Source organism: Pleurodeles waltl, chromosome 12 (assembly GCF_031143425.1).
Source record: "Pleurodeles waltl isolate 20211129_DDA chromosome 12, aPleWal1.hap1.20221129, whole genome shotgun sequence".
NCBI classification, from domain to species: Eukaryota; Metazoa; Chordata; class Amphibia; order Caudata; family Salamandridae; genus Pleurodeles; species Pleurodeles waltl.
In genome coordinates, this window is record NC_090451.1 from 652,763,036 (window position 1) to 652,784,894 (window position 21,859).

The 21,859-nt window shown below is 40.3% G+C and overlaps 1 protein-coding gene across 1 annotated transcript in view; it reads left to right on the forward strand.

Annotated features, from left to right (window-relative positions):
- NES (nestin) overlaps positions 1 to 21,550 on the forward strand; it is a 47,606-nt gene extending 26,056 nt beyond the window's left edge. The window contains exons 3-4 of the mRNA XM_069218296.1: positions 9,091 to 9,164; positions 13,298 to 21,550. Coding sequence (XP_069074397.1) covers positions 9,091 to 9,164; positions 13,298 to 19,632 — 6,409 coding nt within the window. The 3' untranslated portion in view covers positions 19,633 to 21,550. The remainder of the gene's footprint in view (positions 1 to 9,090; positions 9,165 to 13,297) is intronic.
- Positions 21,551 to 21,859: the final 309 nt, after the last annotated feature.

The following is a 21,859-nucleotide window of genomic DNA, read 5'->3' on the forward strand; positions in this document are numbered from 1 at the left end:
TTTATGGTCAGGATCACTGGAAAACAACATAGTGCGGCAACGTCAGTGTCAATTTATTCTCCCTGGCTGCTTATTTTATCCTCCATCCTGCCACATGATTCCAGTCGTCCTGATTATGATCAAGTGGACTTCTTGATTCATTGTCTCTCAAGGGAGAACCCCACTCTTTCTGGGTCTATGGCCCCTCGATTGGGCCTTAGAGTTAGTAGTGCTTTAAGGATGTCAGTGGTGGTCTGGTAGGTTTTCTGTTTCCTTGACCTAAGGATTTATTTGCTATCTACATACCTTTAATCAATATCCTCTGCATTCAGTCATAAGACAATTTGCATTACTCGTAGATGTTCAGAACTCAGTTCCATTAGCACCAAGTCCCATTTGATGACCAATAGATACTGTTTGCTAAAAGAAAAAGAAAAAAAAAGCTTTTGGTGAGCAGCAAGTCTCACTTGGACACCTGCAACCACCTCCTATAGGTTAGCGGTCTCTCATGGGAACCAAAACACCCTTTAAAGTGACCATGGAGCCTTTTTAGAAGGCAACAAACCCCCTTTCTGTAAACCCCAAGCCCATTTTGATGAGCGGAGAATATCGTCTGCTTGCCAGCTTTTATTGATGGGCAGCCAAATCCTTTCAATCAACAGCAGGCCTGTTATGGCAGGCAGCCCACTCATTGTGGCTAGCACATTTTTTGGTTGGTGAGTTGGCAGGAAGCATATTAAGTTTCTTGTAGGCAGAGATCCTCTTTTCCCGTATTCAAGTCCATTTTAGTGGTCTGTGAACTCATTTCAGTCCACGGGTGATTTTTGTTTTCTGGATAGCTATCTCATGTTATGCATGTGTAGGAAATTGGCTCTGTATATACTTTTTCAAAGTAAGAAATAGTGTGCACAGATTCCAAGGGTTCCCCTTAGAGGTAAGATAGTGGCAAAAGTAGATAATTCTAATGCTCTATTTTGTGGTAGTGTGGTCGAGCAGTAGGCTTATCAGAGGGTAGTGTTAAGCATTTGTTGTATACACACAGGCAATACATGAGGAACACACACTCAAATACTTACTCCAGGCCAATAGGTTTATATATAGAAAAATATATTTTCTTAGTTTATTTTAAGAACCACAGGTTCAAGATTTGAAGTAAATACATGAAATGCAAGGTACTCCACACAGGTAAGTTAGGAACTTTGAATAAAAGCAATATCATATACAGCCTTTGTTAAAATGGCAATAAGCTATTTCAAAAGTGGACACTGCAAAAATAAACAGTTCCTGGGGGAGGTAAGTAAAGGTTAGATTGTGAGGTAAGTAAGACACTTACAAGTCTCAGTTCCTGGGCATAGGCAGCCCACCATTGGAGGTTCAAGGCAACCCCAAAGTTACGACATCAGCAGCTCAGGGCAGAGGTCAAAGAGGTGCCCAAAACACACAGGCGCCTATGGAGAACAGGGGGTGCTCCGGTTCCAGTCTGCCAGCAGGTAAGTACCCGTGTCCTCGGGGGCAGACCAGGGGGGTTTTGTAGAGCTCTGGGGGGGGGACACAAGTAGGCACACAAAACACACCCTCAGCGGCACAGGGGCGGCTGGGTGCAGTGTGCAAAGCAGGGGTCGGGCTTCAGATAGGAATCAATGACCGGTGGTCACTCTAGCGGTGCAGGCAGACACAGAGGGGGGGTTCTCGGGACAGCCACCACCTGGGCTACTCAGAGGATTGACGGGGGGTCACTCCTGAACTGAGGTTCGGTTCCTTCAGGACCTGGGGGCTGTGGGTGCAGTGCTGGTTCCAGACGTCGGGACCCTTGTTACAGGCAGTCTCGGTCAGGGGGAGTCTCTGGGTTCTCTCTGCAGGAGTCACTGTGGGGGCTCATGGGGTCATCTCAGGCTACTCACGGGCTCGCAGTCGCCGGGGAGTCCTCCCTGTGGTGTTTGTTCTCTGGATCGCGAGCCGGGGGCATCGAGTGCAGAGTGTGAAGTCTCACGCTTCCGGCAGGAAACATGAAGTCTTTGAAAGTTGCTTCTCTGCTGCAAAGAAGTTGCTGTTGTTGAGCAGAGCCGCTGCTCATGGGAGTTTCTTGGTCCTTTAGTCCAGGGCAGTCCTCTGAGGCTTCAGAGGTTGCTGGTCCCTCTCGGATGCATCGCTGTTGCAGGTTTTCAAATCAGGAGACAGGCCAGTAGGGCTGGGGCCAAAGCAGTTGTTGTCTTCCGTCTTCTCTGCAGGCTTGTAGGTCAGCAGTCCTTCTTGTTTCTTCAGGTTGAAGGAATCTGATTACCTAGGTTCTGGGGTGCCCCTAAATGCTATTTTTAGGGGGGTGTTTAGGTCTGGGAGGGCAGTAACCAATGGCTACTGTCCTGGAGGGTGGCTACACCCTCTTTGTGCCTCCTCCCTGTGGGGAGGGGGGCAGATCCCTAATCCTATTGGGGGAATCCTCCAAACTCAAGATGGAGGATTTCTCGAGGCAGGGGTCACCTCAGCTCAGGACACCTTAGGGGCTGTCCTGACTGGTGGGTGACTCCTCCTTGTTTTTCTCATTATCTCCTCCAGCCTTGTCGCCAAAAGTGGGGGCTGTGGCCAGAGGGACGGGCATCTCTATTAGCTGGGATGCCCTGGGGCACTGTAACAAAAGGGGTGAGCATTTGAGGCTCACTGCCAGGTGTTACAGTTCCTGCAGGGGGAGGTGAGAAGCACCTCCACCCAGTACAGGCTTTGTTCCTGGCCACAGAGTGACAAAGGCGCTCTCCCCATGTGGCCAGCAACATATCTGGTGTGTGGCACGCTGGCAGAAACCGGTCAGCCTACACTAGAAGTTGGGTTGGTATTCAGGGGGCATCTCTAAGATGCCCTCTGGGTATATGTTACAGTAATTTCCACACTGGCATCAATGTGCATTTATTGTGCAGAGAAGTTTGATACCAAACTTCCCAGTTTTCAGTGTAGCCATTATGGAACTGTGGAGTTCGTGTTTGACAAACTCCCAGACCATATACTCTTATGGCTACCCTGCACTTACAATGTCTAAGGTTTTGCTTAGACACTGTAGGGGCATAGTGCTCATGTACTTATGCCCTCACCTGTGGTATAGTGCACCCTGCCTTAGGGCTGTAAGGCCTGCTAGAGGGGTGACTTATCTATGCCACAGGCAATGTGAGGTTGGCATGGCACTCTGAGGGGAGTGCCATGTTGACTTAGTCTTTTTCTCCCCACCAGCACACACAAGCTGTGAGGCAGTGTGCATGTGCTGAGTGAGGGGTCCCCAGGGTGGCATAAGACATGCTGCAGCCCTTAGAGACCTTCCCTGGCATCAGGGCCCTTGGTAACAGGGGTACCAGTTACAAGGGACTTGCCTGAGTGCCAGGGCTGTGCCAATTGTGGAAGCAAAGGTACAGTTTAGGGAAAGAACACACTGGCGCTGGGGCCTGGTTAGCAGGGTCCCAGCACACTTTCAATCAAAACTTAGCATCAGCAAAGGCAAAAAGTTAGGGGGTAACCATGCCAAGGAGGCATTTCCTTACAGAATGGTTTTCTTTTCTTTTTCAAGGAAGGTGAGTCTACTCAAGTCCTGAGATCCTTCACTCTGACATTCACCTTTGCACTGATATCTAGAGTCCTACTCTGCCACTGCTATTGATCAGTCTCATAGTGCTGAAAGCCTGTATCCATTTAGTGAGGTTTCGTACTCTGTCATTGAGGTTTTATATCTGGGCATTCAGGTCCTGTCCTCTGACACTGAAGTTCAATACTCGGGAAGGCCCGCGATGCCAGTGGTCATTGTCAGTGGTCAGGGTTCACCCACACCACCTACACAGAGCCCTGGCACAGTCCTTGGGAAGAGTGTGGGATGGGGAGGGGATGCATGCCTGTATGGTGTCTAGGTTTAAATTTGGTAGCAGCAGCCTGGTGTAGGTGCTGAAATGGGGGAGGTCCTACCTCCACCATAATCGATTTTGATGGCCCGGTCACCAATTTCTACATGAGCCTCTTTTTCTTCATGCACAGAAAGAACAGTAAAAAAGATGAAGTTTTAAAACAGTAAAGTTTAAAGCCGAAACCTCCGCGCAAGAAAAGATCCATAAGGGTGAAGTATTATCAATAAATCTAGCCTTGAGTCAAATCCACAATAAACTATATGTAGAATGAGAGGTCGTTTTCAAAGGCCCTTTGTCCCTCAGACGTGTCAATACAAATGACTCCGTATATGCTAATTTTTTAAATCATACATTTCTCCTCTGCAGAAAGAAGGCCTACTGCAAGAAAAGTCCTTTTAGTCAATAACAGTTCCTTTGTAGCATAAAATGAAATATTAATAAAGTGGTTACATAAGACAGAGTTGCGACTGGGCTAAAAGAACGACAGTCTCAGACCAGCAAGAGCAAAGGGGTCCACGGTCCATCCCTTTGACACATCAGTTCTTGTTTGATAGTTAATGGATAAGTGTGAATGTTCCTTCTCATCCTCTATGATACCCTACTACAAGTGCCATGAGGTGGCAGTAATGCCACATTGCCTTGCCTGATGCAGTGACTCTCAATGTTCCTCTGGTTGTAGTGTGAGGTGATCACATTGCTTAGTGCAGAGCCTTCCTGGTGACTACTTGTGGCAGTGAAGCCCTTTACTGTTGTGACTGGATCGAAGGCTGTTCTTTTAGTAGAGATGTGTTTGTAGCGCTTGCAGCTGTACCGCACACGCTTTTGCACACTCCTGCCACCTTGTGTTGGGTGCATTTTTTTAAAGTATAAGTTTCGGTTTGAGATGACTCATGCCCCCCCAATTCCACAATGCAACAACGTTTTCATGATATTTGCTGGTAAACATTGAATACCTGGGAGTAGGCCAACTGTATCCTGCTTTCCCACCAATTTTTGGTCTGCAGTTATTCAGTTGTCTTTATAGCCATGTCAGTACAAGATGCATCTGTCAATAACTTGCCGAATAAACGACTTTAGAGATATATTTAGTCATTAGATAAAACAGGACACAACAGCCCTCACGTGGCAACTGATTAAATAATGTTACTAATTACAATATTATTGCTAATAATAATAGCAATGCTGCTATTAACATTGTTAAGAAAAACAATAATATAACAATAAAAACTGAAATTAGATAAGCTCAGAATTAGGCACGGAAAATGGAAGTCTCTAACAAGAAATAAGAAAGAAAGAAGAGTTGTAGAGGCTCATGAGTAGAAATTTAGTACAATTTGTCTGTACTCAATCGGTGACATGAACTACTAAATAGTTAAAGTAGCAGGTCAGGGGCCTGTAGTAGAGGAATTAGTCTCGATTGTGGAATTAGTGCCGTACGTTTGATATCGATGAAACATACTTATCAATCTAGCGAGGTCCAGATTTCCACTATCAGAAAGTTTGATCACCTTCACCTCTCCTAGGTGGGAGACTAAAGGTTTCCACATGAGTTAATTTTTGAAGCCTACAAATGTCAGTTATTTAAATAGAGCCAGCTCAACTCATATCCAATCAGATTGTTTCCAGTGCATTATTAATAGCAATACCAATAGACATAGAGGTGATAGAACTGACACTCAGTCTCCCATGCATGTTTTTCACGTGTCATAATTGGTGTCAAAATGATGGCTCTCAGATGCACATGGCTTGCAAACTGAATATTCTACTAGGACAATCACCTCAGAATGTTAAGGAATTTTGGAAGTTATGATCTTAAAGAAGTTGTTTTGTTAGGAGCCAACCACCTGACAAATGCGGTACTTGTTGAATGTAAAGGTTCCCTCGTCTGAACTCTGCCTCCTGCCCCGTTTTTCCACCACCGCTCTTTATCACATCCACTGCCTGGCGTCTTCATCTCCGCTTTCTCCGTTTGTTGCTGTTTTGCTACCTTCCATTGCCTCCTTCTTTGCCTGTTTTATTGCTTTCTGTCCTGCCCTGGATTAAAGTCTGGTGATAAGTAATAAGTCTGGTTCCCCAGGATGAGCGGTGAGGTTCAGCACCTGCAACCACTGGCAAATTATGTACTCAGACTGCAACTAACCAATGAATCTATGAAGCATCTGAACAAGAAACAGATAGAAGTCTGGGGCAGGATGCTCCTAACTCCAAGATCACTAATCCTGTGATTGATTAATTCATTGACCAAAGTGTAATGTCTTTATAATAATCCTCAGGGTACGTTCCATCAGTTTTACAAAAGCCACCAGTTTTGATTTGTAGTCATATACCTTAATGTCCTTTAAGTCTGTCACTTGTTTAGAGTTTCTTAGTTTCTGTAATGGCTTTAAATTTATATCAATATCTTCAACGTCTGTTTTGGCTTGGCCTTCTGAATAACCAATTCCCACATCTACTGAATTATAGAACTCATTTAGTGCTCAGGGGGGCAACCCTTTTAGAAATACCCCGCTGCAGGAGGGCAGAATTTTCATTGAAAGAGCTCTTGACAAGTGTTTGAGCACTTTGAGTCACACAGCAAAGTCACATTATTGCCCATTCACCATTTTTCATACATAAAGCCTGAATTTAGTTTTTTTTCCCCTGAAAAACCAAAAAGGAAAGTCACTGAAGTGCTGCAAATTTTTTCAAATGCATGTGGGACATTTTTTTCTGAACAGCATTGGAAGTCCAGCCTCAACAAGGAAAGGTCTTACGAACCTATTAAAGATTGAGGACAGCTGACCAGCTGGCATGATGTTTCTGATAGTGGACCCAGTTGAGGCTCTGATGCCAGAACCTCAGGAGTAGACCCACATTTAAAATAGTGGGTACCTAAGAATTTGACGAATGTGGCATTCAGTAATTCAAGCTGAATGCCCTCTTACAGGCAATCTCTAAATATAGTAAAAATGTTATCAACGCTTGTGCAATATTACCCTCATCGTCTACAACACTCAGATTTTTGCCTTTAGTTAGTTGACACTAGGGATCATTTATAGTTAATGATATTGATTAAATATTACAAAATGCTGCTAAAGTGTGTTTTTCATTTTTATAATTGATTCAAGATTCTTGATATACGATGTAAAGTTTCTGGCACAGCCACATAGGAAAGCAAGATAAGCGAGCCCCAGAAAAAAGGGAATGTTAAGTCATCACTGGCTTGATTTGCTTATGGAAAAACAGGGCTTACCTTATACATGTGTATGTGCTCCATATGGAAAACTAGAAACATTATTAAAATGTAGTACATGTTTTCTTTAATATTACTTTTTCAGTGTATGCAGCATCTATGTTTCTTCACCTTCACACTAAAGATTGTTCAGATTGTGTTGATCATTTGAGCTGCATAAGATAACTGTGTAGTGTTAATAATTTCTTTATCAAGGACGGCACCTACCTTGTATTGTTTTTTATTGATAGCAAAGGACAGTTAGCAGCTGGAAGTAAAATCTTTCTTAAAACCAGATATTTTTTAATAGGTGGATTTTCACCCAAACTCAAGCAAGTAGATTGGAGGCATTTGGGATGGTTCATTTATCAATTGATTGTGTGATGTCACACAGCAAATCTATTTAAAAAAATGACTATATGTTCTAAAAGGTTTATAAATGCATATTGACAATCTGGTCCATTACTGACATTCGACGGTTGCCAAATTTAAATACATTTCTGCATACAAGCTTAAAATTCCTGCGTAATGCAGGGCATCTGTACGAGAATTGTATGCCCTCATGTATGAATGTCACAAGAGACAGACTCTCAATGTATTTGACAGTTGTTTGTATGACGTTTTTATTCTAACCACTTTCACACATGCAAAAGGTGCATTAAATCATAAGAAAAAACACATTTATGTGAAACATGCAAAACTCAGTAATCAACATTAATGCAAGAATGCACCCAGTAAAAATGATATTCCTGGAGCTAATTGTCACATGAGCCAAACATCAATTGGAGGTTCCTTGAGGTTTCAATTGCAATCTTGAAGGCGGCTTTTGCTATCTCTGTGACTAACCCTGGGACTGGTGTTATAGAGGAGGCAATGCTGGAGCGGGTAGATGGGGCTCTTTAAGAACCTTCTGCTGTCTCCGATTGTTGATTGCTTTTTGTAATCACACAGCTTTCAACGGTTTGCTGCGAGGAAGAATCTGCAGCCAATCAAGAGCCATGAGGGTAGGAGCATGTAGGAGAGACATTTTTATGTCATGTTCCTCCTTCTCATAGCCCTCATGTTCTGCTGGAAGACAAGCAATAAATGCTCTTTTTCTGCCCATCTACCCTGACCACTCCTGCACTTGGCAGAAGGCAGAAGAGAAGGGAAACATGGCTTCTTGCTCTTTCCCTGTCTGGTCGGTGCTGATGCAGGCCCTAGTTTTTCTTCATACCAAGACAGAACCCTAATAATACAAGTGGGTCAGGCAAAGGCAGAGGAGGACAACAGCTCACCTCTCGCATAATTTCTGCACCCCGGTGTATAATGGCGGAGACCATCAGGCCTATCATTCCGACATACTTAGCATGAGAAGTATATGCATCAAAAAGACATAACACCCTGGCAAAATAACTGTAGCACTCAACAAATGGGCCCTGGCATATGCAGGCATTATCTGGGAATATGATGACTGTAGTCCTGTCGTGTAATGGCAAAGCTCCTGACATGTGAAAGCAGATCCAATATATTATGGCAATATCACAGTACAAGTAGGTTCAGTAATCAAAACAGCAAATTATCTGACATGATAAAGCTTTGTGGTTATGCCAATTTTATCCTTACTGTGTAGGACTTTTCATCGACTTCAATTTTGTCACTTGTAGTGATGTCACCAAGGTTCAAGGCTCCTGGATGTCACATGTTGTCCCCCATGTCAAAAGCCATGCAAGGAGTTGTCCCTGATACCATTAGGTTGTCAAAGAATGTAGCGTTTTTTGCTTCCGCCAATCATATTTTTCTGCTGAAATGGCATATCCGAGAAAATTCACATCCAATTTCTTTACAGCTGAATTTAAGCATTTAATTAATAACTAAGGAGGGCTCTTATCCTACACAAAATCGTTTCACCACATACACTGATCGGACAAAATTCACAAATGTAGAGGGTTGAATGACTTGCTCAGATGTTGTAATAGTCAGGCCCAATGAAGATGCACTTTCCCCACTGTCCTTCCTAATACTTCCTATGTTTCTGTCTCACAGGACCCTTCTGGAAGCTGAGAGCACCAGGCTGTTAATGCCCTTCACCGACAGCAAACAGGCCTCTCCATTCAGAGGTAAGACAGTCCACTATTCTTCATTAAGGGGTTATAGCTGATCAATTTCTTTCTCTGATTTGTGAATTTTGTTTTACATTTAGTAATATTCCATTTTGTTTATGAAATTGCAATTGAATAGAAATAGTTTGAGTAAACATCTTTTAAAAGGATTTGTTTGGGATAACCCTCACCAAAGGTTATTTTAGAAGGAGAATTCTGTTGCATATGAACAGTTGCTCTGAAAGCTTAAAGATTCTGACAAGGCAGTGGGGGAACTTTTATAGTGGGTGGTCCTCTGCCTCACCGAGCCATTCACCTAGTATTCTATATATATATGAGATCTTTGCACTTTTAGTACTGTTGCCTGTAAACATTACCTAGAAATACTATTTGTGTATAGTTTTACCCAAGTATTTAGTGCATTGATAGCACGCTCAATTTTACAAGTCAAGGACACTAAGGCACCATGAAGTGAAGGGATTTTTCCAAGAGTCCATATTTTTGTCAATTGTGGAAAGTAGAATGGAACATACACCTCTAGATTCAGCTGTCAGTGCGCAAACCACTAGGTATCACAGAAAATTTAATTTGATATAAAATTACATTCTGAAAACCTGGCTTAGATGGATTGGGATTATGAAGATGTTTTGGTACCAACAGGTTCACCAAAGGCTGTTGCTCCCTGTGAGAAAACAAGGACGGCATTTCGGTCTAAGATAGACTAACTGGGACACAAATTAACAACATGAATCTCAAAATTTGTGATCCTACCTATATATGCAAATATAAGGAAGAGGAAAAGGTGAAGAAAAGCTTCCTCCAGTATTTCTCACGCTCTCTAAACTCTCTCCCGGTGAACGCAAACCTTGGCGTGCATGCACAATGTCGGCTCCATTTTGCAACGTGAACCTGACACAACCCTCTACCACTGAGACTGGAAGCTGCACAAGAAACAGACCATTCCGAAGTACTACATGAAATCATGGAGAAAGTTCTTCAGTAGAAGTAATTTATTTAGGAAAACATATCTAAGTCAAACAAATAGGTTATCACTACCTCTGCGATGCAGTATGCTTGTCTTATGGATGTCCTTTACATAAAAGGGGATTAGCCGGAAGCTCTTTCTAATAGAAGCCAGATCTTCAGTCGGCTCAAAAATCCTAAGTAACAATTTAAATATCAGTGGAAGTCATTAGGCAGATGGAATTCCTAGCTGTTTCTAACACCTAAGTGACCATTAGCGTCTGGCTAATATTTTTATTTCATCAATTTGATGAAGATTTTCATATAAAAACGTCATAGTCAGAACTTGGTCGGTGGAGTATTTGACAAAAGATCAACAAAGAGGCTTGCACTCTGTTAGTGCAGTTTCCATACAGTGCCATGACTTTGGGTTGTCTTAACCAAATCTGATCCCCACTCATGTCATTAACTGTGCTGCATGGAATTAGATTTCAGGTCTAGATGAAAACCATTATCCTAGTGAACCATTCATCCATCTGTCCTACAGTAAGGCCCTTCTGCCACCTCCACTGATTAAGAACCTTTTCTGGTGCAGATGCAGTAACCTTGGCTAAAATATTATTCCTATTCATCTTGTAATATGCTCTTGTCAAATAGCCATTAGCTACAGAAAATCAAAATCTTGTAGGTAGAAGTCTATTTTTAATACATCTGTAAAGGGCACCACATAAAGAGCATGTGAAACTGGGACAAGGCCTCCTTTGGCAGATATATATTGAATAAAGGCCAGATACCATTTGGGACTAGGACACAATGTCATGGTATCTCCTTTTTATGCACCTCATTTATCGACTTCCATGCTCCAGGTTTTGCCAGCCATTATTTTAGCCTGATTAATTTTTTTTCTTTTTTCACCCTTTTATTTTATAGTAAACAAGGGCACTAAGATTCTTTGTTCTTCAATATGTATGCAACGTGTTCCTACTCATTTGCTGACACTGCATTGCACATACATGATGGCCTTCTAAAGACCTGCCTGTGCTATGGTTTCCTCTTGAGAAAAAGTCCAGGATTTAAAACTGCTCTACTTAACTACTCTTTTCCATCTTGAGACTGCTTCTTCTTCACCAGTTCGCCATCTTACTCAATTGTATTTTTAATTTTTAATCACTTGTTCTGTAGACACCGTATAAAGTCTACTCATTGGGTAGAGGTGAACTCTTCTGTCCACTGGAAAGCCTTCAAAAGTTCTCACATCTTCAGAGATCTTCCACAAATACACAAATGTGATTGATCAGGCAGCTGAATTTAAAGTATATAAAAGTGCATTGTGCAAGTCTGTCTTTTGGAAAATGTTCATTCCGATTGCTTAATTAAGCTGCCTTATAATGCTATTGAATAACATCCATAGCGCTCACTGTTTCCACCTCCTATGATTCCACAGGGAAATACAAATGCTAATGATTCCTAATCCTGAATGAGGAGAGGTTCCTGGCATTGACATTCTCTCAGGAACAGGGATGTTTGTGGAAATGTGTGTCTTATATTTATCAAGTGTTCTTCAGGAAAGCTAATAAAGGATCCTAGCTGGCCCTTATTCTTGGGGCGGAAATGCAAACCGGTCACAAAGACTCCATGCCTTTGTGCTTCATTGACCGCCTTCTCAGTCAATACTCTCACAGTATATGGGTCCTGCTACTCATTATTGTAACTAAGAGTACAGATTCCTCTCGATGGGTGAATTTTCATCCCTATAGTTGCTGACCTTGATGCGGTGAAACAATATTTTATATTCACTTAAGAGAGAGGTTCAAGATCCTCCTTTTTGCTCTTCCTGTTAAGTCTTGGTACATTTGAGGAGTCAAAATCCATTATTAGACAAAAGTAGTTTATGAAAAGGCTGCAAACCCCTTTAAGATTTATGCTCCATCGAAACATCAAGTCTTTCAAATTAATTTTTATTTTTGCTTATATTCATTTAGAATGCAGACCATCATCAGTATGGATTATCCGTAAACAACTCCGCATCTTCTATGTATTCTAATTTTTGTTTCACTTGCATTCTTTATTTCCATTTGCACCATGCAATGTCCTGCTCTCTTAGTCCAACTCTTTTTGCCTCAATGTACTTTTCTCTTGCTGTCCTGGGTGTGGGACCATACATAATATCACAACCAAAATATCTTCTAACTGAAATATGGTGGCCCAAGTATAATTTCTAAAATTATCACAGTATTTTAGTTAATTAGAGAAAACGTACACTAATTGGAGTGATATTTCTGTCAACAAGATTTATAAAGATATTCCAACGTAGAACTGTTCTTTAATTTGGGCTTCCATTCCTTGACTATATGCTTTCACACACTCTCCCTATTTTGTCAGCATAACATCTGTGTAGTCCCTTGGCTTCCTTTACCAATTTGTATGTCCCTTTCTCTTTGTGTACCTAATACTCCTGTTGAAGATATTCTGATGTACAACGGTTGTATTAATGTACACTCCAATTCATGCACTAAATCCTTTCCACCCACTCACTCCATTTTATTACCATAACTTCTGTGTATTTCCTTTGCTGCTTCTCCCAAATTGTACTTGCATTCCTCCTTCATTTCCTATTATTTCTGCTTTTCCTGACATTTATATAATTTTGAATCTTCCATCTAAGGCCCATCCTTTACTCTCTCACGTTGCTTCACACATAGACAGTTATCCCATGTTCCCCACATTTCCTTCTCTTTATCTATATGTTGCCTCTTATGTCATACTTCTTTGTTACTTCCAATCCTCCAGATTCCCAAAACCCCTAGCTTTCCTTCCATTCCCCTGCTTTTTGTGACCTTCTCCAACCATTCTCACAACCTTAATTTCCATTTCTCTCTTTTGCTTCTTTATCACACACTTTCTTATTCCTCGTATTTCCACTTGTGCCTTGTACCACTTGTTTTCATATTTACTTTAATTTCTACCTCGCTGCTTTTCTGTTTCCTCAATATTCACTTCAATAATTTATGCCACTCTCCCCATTGACCCACTGTGCTCTGAATTTGCCAAAGGCTGACAAGCTGATACTCCTGTACTGTCTCCAGCTATTTGTTTTGTGAGTGTCAGTAAAGTGGGATGTATGTGATGGTGAAATGTGAATTAGAAGAGCAGTAGAAAAACGTTTCATTATACGTTTTGTTTTTCAGATTCCAAGTCGGATTATAGCAGCAGTCCATTCCTTGAAATGTCTCCAGATGTCAGGAAATATGCCGCCAGGGATTCTCGTCACAGCTCACCAGTGCTACACAGAGAAAATAAAGCATCTCTGCAGAAGAATCAATCCAGTTTCTTAAATGTGAAAAAGACCACTCTATCAAAAAGCCCACATCCGCTCACTGTAGAGGTTCCAAGAGGCACCCTTGTCCAGTCTCCAAAACTTACATACACCAATGCTGCTGGCCCTACAAAGCGTATATCAGAGTCCAAAGTGAGAAACGTTAAGCTTTCTGAAGAGATCAAAGTGGAAACTCTGTCAAAATCAATACCATCTAGTTTAACTAAATTTACTGACTACCCTTCTGAAGCACTGAAGTCTGACATCTCCGTAGACACCAATACAATTTCTGATTCACATATCGAGCGAAAGCAACAGGACAGTGAGAAAGTACAAGATAAGAAAGAATCAAAGGAGAGAGTCAGGGAGGAATTACCTAAGAAACAAACAGAAAATGAATTCATTGCTGAGGAACATCATGGAAATGAAGAACCTACAATCCAAGAAGTAGAATTCAGAGATGATGTACTTAAAGAAACATTCGAAGAGATAGAAGAACTAATAGAAGCTACAGATACTGATGCAGGTAAAATATACATGTCTAAAACTGAACCCAGCCTTCTCAGAGCCATGGGTGCGACTTTCGACATACCTTCTAGTGACTCTCATCCATTGGGATCTTATGGTCATAGGCCTCCCCATATGGAAACCCTAGTAAAAGAAGAGGAAAAAGAAGAAGAAGAGAAAATTGAACCTCATGAAGAGGTAGAGACCAAAGAACAGGATTATCCTTCCTCTGAGCAAGCACTATATCCAGAAGGTGATGAAAAAGAGACTGTGGAGCAGAAAGATATTACAAGCACCCTTTTGATAAGTACAGATGATGGCCTAGATGAACTGAGATTTGGGGCAGAGGTCCTGGCCTCTGACATTCCAAGTATCGTCAAAATCAGTGAACCTGAGGAAATCCCTTGTCGGGAAGAAACATTGGGTGAACAGGCACTATTACAATCACTGACCCAAGAAAATAGTGAAGATATTAACTTGACTTTTCAGCAAAGCCTTGAGGAGCTAACACATAAAACTGAAGAATTTGATAGTCTAAAATCAGATACAGTGGCTACAGAATCAAACATTTTACAAATTACGGAAGAGGAGAACCTGCAAGACCTTGCCAGTGCAGCAGATGACACTGAAGATTACGGCGTTGTATCTGACGTTCAGGAGAGTATGTTTTTTAAGACTGAATCACTATCTACTGAAGATGCAGAGCTTACAGAAGTCATGCCTAGTGACACCCAGGGGCAAGTGGCAGACCAGTTAATGTTTGAACAAGGAGAAAGAGAGCAAGATACCTTAAATGATCCAGAAGACCTGACTGAAGATCAAGAAAATGATGATGGGATGGACATGGTTACAGAGTATGAGATTCTTAGTGTGAGAGTTAATGAGAATTTAGGTATGAAAGAAAATATTGACCAAATTGAAAACACAGACATGGGTGAATGTGGCACTGAAGAAGAGGTGATCAGAGACACTGAGCCTGGTACGTGGAAGCCTGAGACCCTTACAGCAATTGAAAATTCTATGCGAGAAGAAAACCTAAATGCAAGAGTGAGTGATTTAGAAAAAGAGATTGATGGTGTGAGCAAAAGTACTTTTGAGCAAGTCATTCTTGAGGATCCCGAAGTCAAGGATATGGTCTCTTTTCCACCGGCCATGGGTGTGGAACAAGAAGATGAGGTTATTAGTCAAACAGGGCACTACCCAGACGAAAGCAAATTCACCAGCAAGACTGAGAGTGAACCAGAGCATCCCAAGACAGAAACTCTTAATGAGGATATATCTCAAGGACCAACAGGGAGTGGTGACATTATTGCAAGCACTGAAAATAATGAAAGTATCAGTGGCTTTGAAAGGGAATTAGAATCGGATGCAAATGAATTGCAACTGGAAGACAGAAACTTAAAATGTGAAGAAACATCACACAGTGAAATCAGAGCGGATGACAATGGAGCAATTGCTGAACCTGTTGATGAGCAGATCACTGAAGTCCCCTTAGGTAGTGAAGTTCTGGAGACAGCTAAAGAGCAACTAGGGTTAGAAAGCTGGGTGAAAGCACCTGCGGTATATCAAACACAAAGTGAATATACATCTTCTGGAGATTCTATTGACACAGAACAAGAGATATCACAGAAAATATTTGATAGTGAAACAAGTGATGAATACAAATTAGGCGCAGAGAACAACAAAGAATGTCTGTTTGAAGACACCATAGAAGACACCACACCCCTGCCCACCTATGATGAAGATACAGAAGTGCCAGATTTGGAGACACAGGAATCTTTAGAAGCTTTGACTCAAGTTGAAAAGGAAACAGAATTTTTGAATGTGGATCTGGCAATGGATTTCAGTGGGCAAGATATGAACTTGAACAAAGACCTTGTTCAAAACGTTGTACCAGATCAATCTTCGCGTTCAGTTGAAGAGCAGAATGAAGAAGCAAATATATTTGCCACTCAAACTGAAGAAATCTCAAATCACAATATCCCCAAGGATGATGCAATAGTCTACCCAGAACCTCTTGAGGTTGGAGGGCACAATGTTGAACAACAGGAGTCTGATGAAGAACAGGAAATGCTGGAACAGATTACCAGTGAACAAGAAGCTTATCATATGCAAACTCAATATTCAGAAAATTTGGTTGTCTCACAGAATGTGTTTTTAGAAGATTTGTCCCAAAGTGAAACATGCAATGTAGGCACAAGCGAAATAGAAAATGACAAATTATACGGTATGGAGAAAGCATTACCAGATACTACACCAGTTCCAGATGAAGTTGATGAGCTGAGGGTCCTGAATCTGGATGTACAGGTTTCTCCAGAAGTGTTTTCACACATTCAGAAGGAAGGCGATGCATGCCATGAAGAAACTAGCATCAAATGTGTTCCATCCGAAAACGAGCTTTCATTATCTTTGACTGGCACACCACAGTCAGAAGAGGCCAATTTAAGCCAAACAACCACAGAAACAGAAAATGACACACAAAAGGTGGACACTTGTTTCGTAAAACATTTAGAAAGTCTAGAAGAAAATATTTTGACTATTTCCAACCAACGAGTTATAGATTCAGAAGACAAAGGATTGATAGATGATTTTCAGGAAAGTGTTCTCTCAGCAAATGTTCAAAATGACCAAGAAATATTAGATGAATGTGAGTCTACAGAAATAATCACTTACAAAACCGAAACCCCAACAAACGAAGACACAATGTTAAAGCAAGTTGAGGAGCACCTTGAAGAACTTGCTGATGAATCATCCACTCCTGCTAAAGAGCTGATAGAAAAGAGTGAAGCTATCCTGGTAAGTGAGACGGAAGAGGTGCATCAAGAAAGGTTTGAATATGGTGAAGCAATGACACAAGCACTTGAATCAGGACATGAAGTCACAGCATCAAAGCAGAGTGATGAATCTGATGAATCACCTGAGCACTTAGTAAAAGAATATGAAAAAAGTCAGACTCTCACAACACAAAGTATGAACGAAGTGGATCAGCAAGCATTTGAATGTGAGGAAAAAATTGAACAAGACTCACTACCACATACAGGTACAATATCAAACCAGGATGAAACACACTTTGAGAATGTAGCTATTGAATCAAATGAGGAAGATGAAGAAATAAGTGAAGAAAGTGAATCTCTTAAAGAAGTTGATCTTAGAGAGGTACAAGACAGGAATTACATTGAGGAAACAGAGACTGAAAGACTTATAATGGAAATATCTTCAAATGCAGACATGTTATTGGAGTCATCTACGGAGAATGCTGAGGGCGTAGTTACTCAATCACCTGAGAATGTTGAAGAGGTAATGGAAGGAAGTGATGCTGTTGAAACAAATGAGATGGAAGCTACAGACAAGGAAACTCTCAAAAGTAATGAAACAGAAACTGAAGAGTTTGGATTAGAAATAACAAATACAGTCGCAATGTCAAAGCAAAAGGAAGAAAGTCTTGATGGTAGCGATGTAGCACCTGAACTTGTCACTAAAGAAAGTGAAGAACCAAGAGAGTACCAAGAAAAGTTTGAAAGTGATGATGGAGAGGATCCAGAACCTTTAACTGAAACACCAATAAATGAATTCACACCATCAGAGCACGATCAGCATCACATTGAAAATGTAGATTTGGAATCACATGAACATGTTGAACAAGTAATTAAAGAAGTGGTTATAGCTGAACTAGATGAAGATGTGAACCAAGCAATTAGTGAAAATGAAGTTGAATCACATGAAAATATCCAACAAGTATTTGAAGAAAGTGAAGTTGAATCACGGGAACATGTCAAGCAAGTAACTGAAGAAAGTGAAGTTGAATCACATGAACATGTCAAACAGGTAATTGAAAAAATTGAAGTTGAATCACATGACCATGTCGAGCAAATAACTAAAAAAAGTGAAGATGGACCACGTGAACATATTAATCAGGTATTTAAAGACAGTGAGGATGAATCACATGAATACTTTGAGCACGCAATTGAAGGAAATGGAGTTGAATCACATGGACAAGTCCAAGATGTAACTGAAGGAAGAGAACATGGATTACATGATGCCTTTCAGCAAATAACTAAAGAGAGCAAGGAAGAATCAGATGAACATGATCAGCAATTTATTGAGGAAAGGAAAGTTGAATCAGATGAGCATGTTGAACAGTTGATTGAAAGAAATGAGATTGAATCACATGAACATGTCCCACAAGTAACTAGCGAAAGTGAGGATGAATCACATACAAAAGATGAGCAAGTTACTGAAGGAAGTGAAAAGGAACCACAAGAACTTGTCCACCAAGTAATTGAAAAAATTGAACAAGCATCACTTGAACAAACCCAACAAATAACTAACGAAAATGAAGATGTATCACAGGAACATGACAAGCAAGTTATTGAAGGAAGTGAAGTTGAATCACATGAACATGTTGAACAAGTCATTGAGGCAAGTGTAATGAGGGACATATACAAACAAAAGTTTGATTATGATGATGCAGACTTTACTCCAGATTCTGAAGAAAATGCCATCATTCCCTCAGTTTCATTAAATGTCTTAGAAGGTGCGACTGAGAGTGACTTTGGACTTAGCAGTGCTAGAAGTGTTGCACCTGTAGATTCCAAAGACGCTTCTATGTGTTTCACTGAGGATATCAAAAGTATAGAAGACGGCCAACCACTCAGTTTCAAACAAAATCTAGAAATTAGAAGTATGGAGAGTGATGATTCAATTTCCTCTGATGAAGAATCCCCAAATGTGACAAAAGCAGCCAACGGTTCTGACGATGAAGTCCTTAGTAGCTGTGGCTCAGAACTAGAAAGAGTTGCTTGTGAAACTAATGAGAGCATTGCAGTGCATGCCATGACAGATTCACTAGAATATGGATGTGGGAAAGACTCTGTGCCGATGATAGAGTCAGAACAAGAGATATCCACCCAAGAAGAAATACAATATGTTGATGACATTGCAGATCTCCCTAAAGATGTTGAACATCCATCACAAACTGAAGACTGGTCTTCTGAGATGCACACAGAAACAAGTAAGCAGAGCAGTGACTCAGCAGATGTTTTAAGTGATGAAACCATGACGGAGAAATTGAAAGAGCTGTTTCCCATAAATCCTGAAAATTTCTTGTTGAACCCTTTACGTTTCACAGAAAAATCTCAATTCTTAGAAGAAAACAGTGATGAGCCTAATGGGTTAAACATTGAGGCTGACATAAATGACCTTCCAGAGATTAGGAGAGAAATTCCAAATGGTCACTCAAGCATAGATGAATGTCAAGAAGTAGACTTAATTAATCAAGAGAGCGAAGAAAACATTGAAAGTGGCATACAAATTCAGCCTGACTGTGACTCATTAGAGCAAAACAAGTTAATACAAGAATCTGATGAAAGGGAGATTTCCTTTTCCAAGTCAGCTATGAGCCAGAGCCTTTTTCAGGAACTACTTGGACCATCAAATGAAAAGGAAAATGCAAGATTGAAAGAGGAACACATAATGTCCTCAGAGGAAGGGCCAACATCTGAAAATCAAAATGGAAATGCTGATTCTGCCAAAGGGAAGGACATGGCTAACTTTTTTCAAACCATCTCCAATACGCTATCTTTTGAGGAAGGACAGCTTCACATAGCAACAGACCAGCAACAAAAAGACACATTTGATAAAATATCAGATGTAAAAGGTTTAAAACATAATGTTGAAGCATGGTCTTCAGATGAGGATTAAAGAGTTCACCCTTTCATACTGCATTTCAATATGTGGGTAAGACAGGGGACACAATATTATACCTTGAATAATCAATCCAACATTCACTGAGTGTAATGACAATCCGAAATACAGTCCAAATATTTACATACTAGAAAAAAATGATCTTTTTTTAATCAGTTTTCAACATTTGTTTTTAACTAAGAAATATGCACCTCATTCAATCAACCTCTATAGATGTGGAAATTGAGACCTTTTTTCGTTGAGTGAAAGAGAGATATTTTGTAAACTGATAAAACAATTGATACTCTGAATCTGTATTTGCTCATGAAAAACATGCACACTTATCCTGTTTGACATAAAGTTAATTTGCACTAGCAATCAAAAAGAAACATGATCCAGAAGGAAAACACCAGGACCATGGTGATCGGCTTTGGGTTCTGGAAAAGGATCTGGTTGGCAAAGAAACCCAAGTTAATGAAAGCCTAGAAAGATTCATAATGGAGGAGGGAAGAAACCAGTAGAAGATCAGAAATGAGACACATAGGCGTAGACACCTGCTGGAATAATTCCTAAAATTAAAACTGATCCAAATCTAGAAAATTTCTTGAAATCTGATTCATTGTTTCAGTCGCATTTAAAATGGGTCTGAGCCTTTCTAGATTAACAAACTCTAAATTAAACCGTCTGATTCAAAGACCTAAACAGTCAATGGTCTCCGTATATCATTTGCCATTATGTGATATGTTTTATCATCAAAGGAACAAATTCCATCTTATTTCTTTTGCTTGCTGCATATTTTCACACAGAAACTCTCATTTCTAGAGAGACGCTGATCATTTTGTTGGTACTGCAATTGCTATTTATTATTTGAATATCTTGACAAACATTATTTGGTGGATAAAATCTAAAAGATCAATTCAAATTAATAATTCAGATCCCTGTGATTTATTGAATGATCATGGTGGTATTATAGGCTTATGTTTATTTGATGTTTATTTATTTTTTATGAAAATGTGACTTCATTTTTACAATGAGAAATCTTTTTTACTCTTTCACAAGTGATTCTAATATTCCTGTTTCAATTTCATGAGTTTTTTGTCTTTCTTATGACGTACACTTTTTTTGTTTTTGATTCCAGTACAAGTATTGCAAAATCTGAGCATAATTGTACATTGTGTTTGATGGAGTTTTTGTAGTTCATTTTACTGGCTGAGGAAAGCTATGATATAATGTTGCACACTGATTTCCTTGCTTCAACAACCTTCTTTCACAGAATAGAGCGAAAGTTCTACGATATGCTGTTTAATTTATCAACACTGAAGTATTTCTAAGCTGCCTGGACATTTCCTGCTTATGAAAACAATTCTACACTTCTTCGTTGAAATCAATGGTTTCCTGCAAAATTTAGAAACTACTTATTTTATTTATGGTATCTTAATCATGGATAAAAATGTGTTTGGTCATTTGTAGTTCATGGACAGGTAACAGTGGCAACAAGAAGTACACCAGAATGACATACAGTGCTTATTCCAAAGACTAATGGGCTCATGCACATTTGTGGTGATTACTGTTTATATGTGGATATCCAGTTTTTATCCACAAGGGTGGTAGTAATTCTACTTCTTCAAGATATCAGCGTCAGGTGTATTTACATGTAATGAATCCAAATGGCACCCTGCTGCAAAGACAATGGTTATCTTGAAAATCCTGCATGGCTCAGGCCTATGTGGACGAATATTGGACACAATTGCTCTCTTGCAATACTCGTTATGCGGAAACATTTCTTAGATTCCATCCGCATATTCACCATATTGTGGAATGCTACATTCTCCTGTACTGTGCTGTGCCTAATAACTGACAAATACCTAGTCAGAGCATACACTGTGACCTGTTTATTCTGTGCCTTGATTATAGATTAATAAATCAATCAACAGTTTGTGCTTCAGATTTCTTTGCTTCTTTCCTCTTCTGTCTTGAAAGTGATCAACATCTGTTTTGAATAAAAGGTAACACCTTTGATGGGAATATTTCCATTATGAGGTGGGTATGTTACTTTGAAAGAAATTGAAATTAAATATTCATGTATGTGGATGAGCATTGTTTTGAGGTGATACATTTGAACATGGCTTTTCCATAAATAGTTTGCACATCTTTTCTGGTGAGCCAATCCACCCCTAGCAGATGGCAGATGCATTTTGTTTCCTCCCCCTTTTCTTTTTTTAGCCTCACTACTATGACTTACATT